At 41.6% G+C, this 2580-nt stretch overlaps 1 protein-coding gene across 1 annotated transcript in view; it reads right to left on the minus strand.

Moving 5' to 3' along the window:
- Window positions 1-2580, minus strand: part of LOC101861445 (serine-rich adhesin for platelets) — a gene marked incomplete in the record, with an annotated part of 34393 nt that overhangs the window by 14209 nt on the left and 17604 nt on the right. The window contains 1 exon segment of the mRNA XM_005100917.3: window positions 1589-1820. Coding sequence (XP_005100974.2) covers window positions 1589-1820 — 232 coding nt within the window.

Here is a 2580-nt window from a genome sequence, read left to right on the forward strand (position 1 = left end):
GTGTGTGTGTGTGTGTGTGTGTGTGTGTGTGCGTACGAGCTTGTGTGTGTGTGTGCGCGCGCGTGCATGCGTATTATGAGTGTGAGTGTGTGAACGTAAAGAAGACGGATGAAATAAATCCCTCCTATTTTTCCGTTGCAGGCAGGTCAGGTAAACTCGGGTGAGTTCAAATCTGTCTACCTGAAGGCAATTCTGGCAAAACTCACATTCCAAAGCGAGTAGTGAAACGGAGCAAAGCGTCGTGAGAAGGTCTAGCTCAACACGCTCGCTCATGATTGAAAAAACAAATGTGAAAATCCCAAACTTTCTCTTCATCAAGGTTAGGGTGACCTTGTTTTGCTCTGTCATTCTGTTTTTCTTTTCATTATCGCCCAGGCGGTGAGGTCCTTTCATTGTGTTTTGGTTTGTTTGTTTTAGTAAGGTTTTACGGCGCTCGCAACTGCATACGGTCATCATATATGAGCCCCAAGGGGTGGATGTCAACAGAGAAGTCCAAACTGGGAATCAGGCTTAATCTGCTCACCTCTCTTGCCTCAACAGCACAAAGCACCCTTCGACTATCAAGGCAACCCCGAAATAGCAGTTCACAAGAGAGTGGCGAACATACAAAAGAAGTAGAGGAAAATGACGATAGTAAGGATGAGGAAAGGAAAGGCAGCAGTTCCCCCTGTGTTGTTCCGGCACAGAATGAGCAAGGCTCTGACAAAGCCCATTTACATTCTTCTGTGCATAAGAACTTGTTAAAATCCCCCCTTTGGAATGGCCTAGAGACAACTTCAGTCAGTAGCTGTTTTGGTTTGGAATGAGTTTTATATCCCTTTCAACAATATGCGATTAGATATTGAGAGTTGAATTTAGTTACAACCCATCCCCGATAGGAAAAGGCTGAGTACGCGTAGAACACTGGAAACTCCTAACACAATCAAAATTTAAAAAATGCCCCATCGAAAAACCACATCACAGCCCGGCATTATACCAACTGGGTTTGTTTTAGGCGATGTTTTCTTAACCAATGAGCTGTAAACAATTCTTATTCTTCATTTTAAGAATTATGCAGGCATGTAAATCTTTGTCCTTCTATAGAATCGAACTGTTCAGTTTGTTTTTGTTCATTCGCGTCACCTTTTACGTTGTCCTTGTTTCTGTCTAACAAAGAATGTTATTTTTTCAGATGCATAATATGATTTCCTAGGCAATTCTTTTACCAGCTTAACGTTCTAATTATCTAACATTCATCATGTTGATTGCCCAAGTGAATTCATTTGAGACCATAATATTATTGCTACATTATTTTATGTCAAACATGGTGCCGATATGTTCAATGCACAGTCGAAGCCCAATAGATAACCTTAGGCGTGTGCTTCTTGTATCGTTATCTGTCTCCTGGGCGTGGCGTATTTTCTCAAAGTAGACTTTAAGTTTTGACAAAATTCAAAATATTATAGATCTATTATGTAACGAGTTGGGCTTAAACTCTTAAATATGGCGGCCTTGTACTCTACTGTTACCATCAATTTCTAACATCTCTTGACTTTTTCTTCTTTGACATAATTACAACAGAACAACTAACACAGACAGACTGACTAACCTTGCAATAGCTGCTCATAGGTCAGTGTCTCTCCAGTTTTCCTGTAGATATCCAGAACATCTTGTTTCAAAAGGCTGCCTTCGTCCAACACTTTAGTGTTCAACTGGTAGAAATCCGAATGTTGTGTGTACACCTTCTCAAGAGCTTTGCGTGAGGCTGGGTTCAAATCCTGACGCTTGAAGTCTTCCTCCTCAGTTTCCACCTGCTTCTTTTTTCGCTGTCCATCTCCGACCTGGAAGAACATCAATCATAATATTATGTTAGTCAAGCGAAGTCAGTTTTGTTTGAGCATAAATTTAGTGCCCTTCTCCACTGCAGAGATCATTTTGTGGCGAAGACGTAGGCCCTATATTTAGTAGGTTCAAGATGAAGGAAAGCGGAAATACAGAAGGTGTTCTATTGTAATCAAATACGACGCAATTCATACTTGTTTAAACTACCCACTCTCTGAAACATAATACACATACTATTGTGTTCAAGCACGAAGCATTAATACTTCATATGATATATGAAAACTGACAAGGAAAGTCAAAACAGATTAAATCTAAGTGAACTCCACTAAGAAATTTACGCAGGGGCTGAAAGTTCAAAGTTTGAATTCAAAAAGTGTCCACACCTTCCTCGAGCGGTGATTATATTATCTCTTAGAAGCTTTGTTTACGGAGCATGTGCCCCACTTTTCAAATAACATAATTTCTGTGTAAGTGGGACATCGGACTCCAAGGAAACAGATCAAAGTGTAAGCTCAATGTCCGTGGCTCCCCGGGAAGACGTGCTTTGATCCCCTCGGCGGGAAGTCCTGACTTAGTGAGTATAAGCTGATTAGAAAACACTATCTGAAAGGACTAATCGTGAAGGGAGGCTCGTGTGGACCGCTGAATGGGAGCAGGAAAGAGATAGAGGGGAGAGAAAGGGGGAGAGGGGGAAGAAGAGGGAGAGAGAAAGAGAGAGAGACAGAGAGGGAGAGAGAGAGAGAGAGAGAGAGAGAGAGA

This window comes from Aplysia californica, unplaced genomic scaffold (assembly GCF_000002075.1).
Source record: "Aplysia californica isolate F4 #8 unplaced genomic scaffold, AplCal3.0 scaffold00264, whole genome shotgun sequence".
Lineage (NCBI taxonomy): Eukaryota > Metazoa > Mollusca > Gastropoda > Aplysiida > Aplysiidae > Aplysia > Aplysia californica.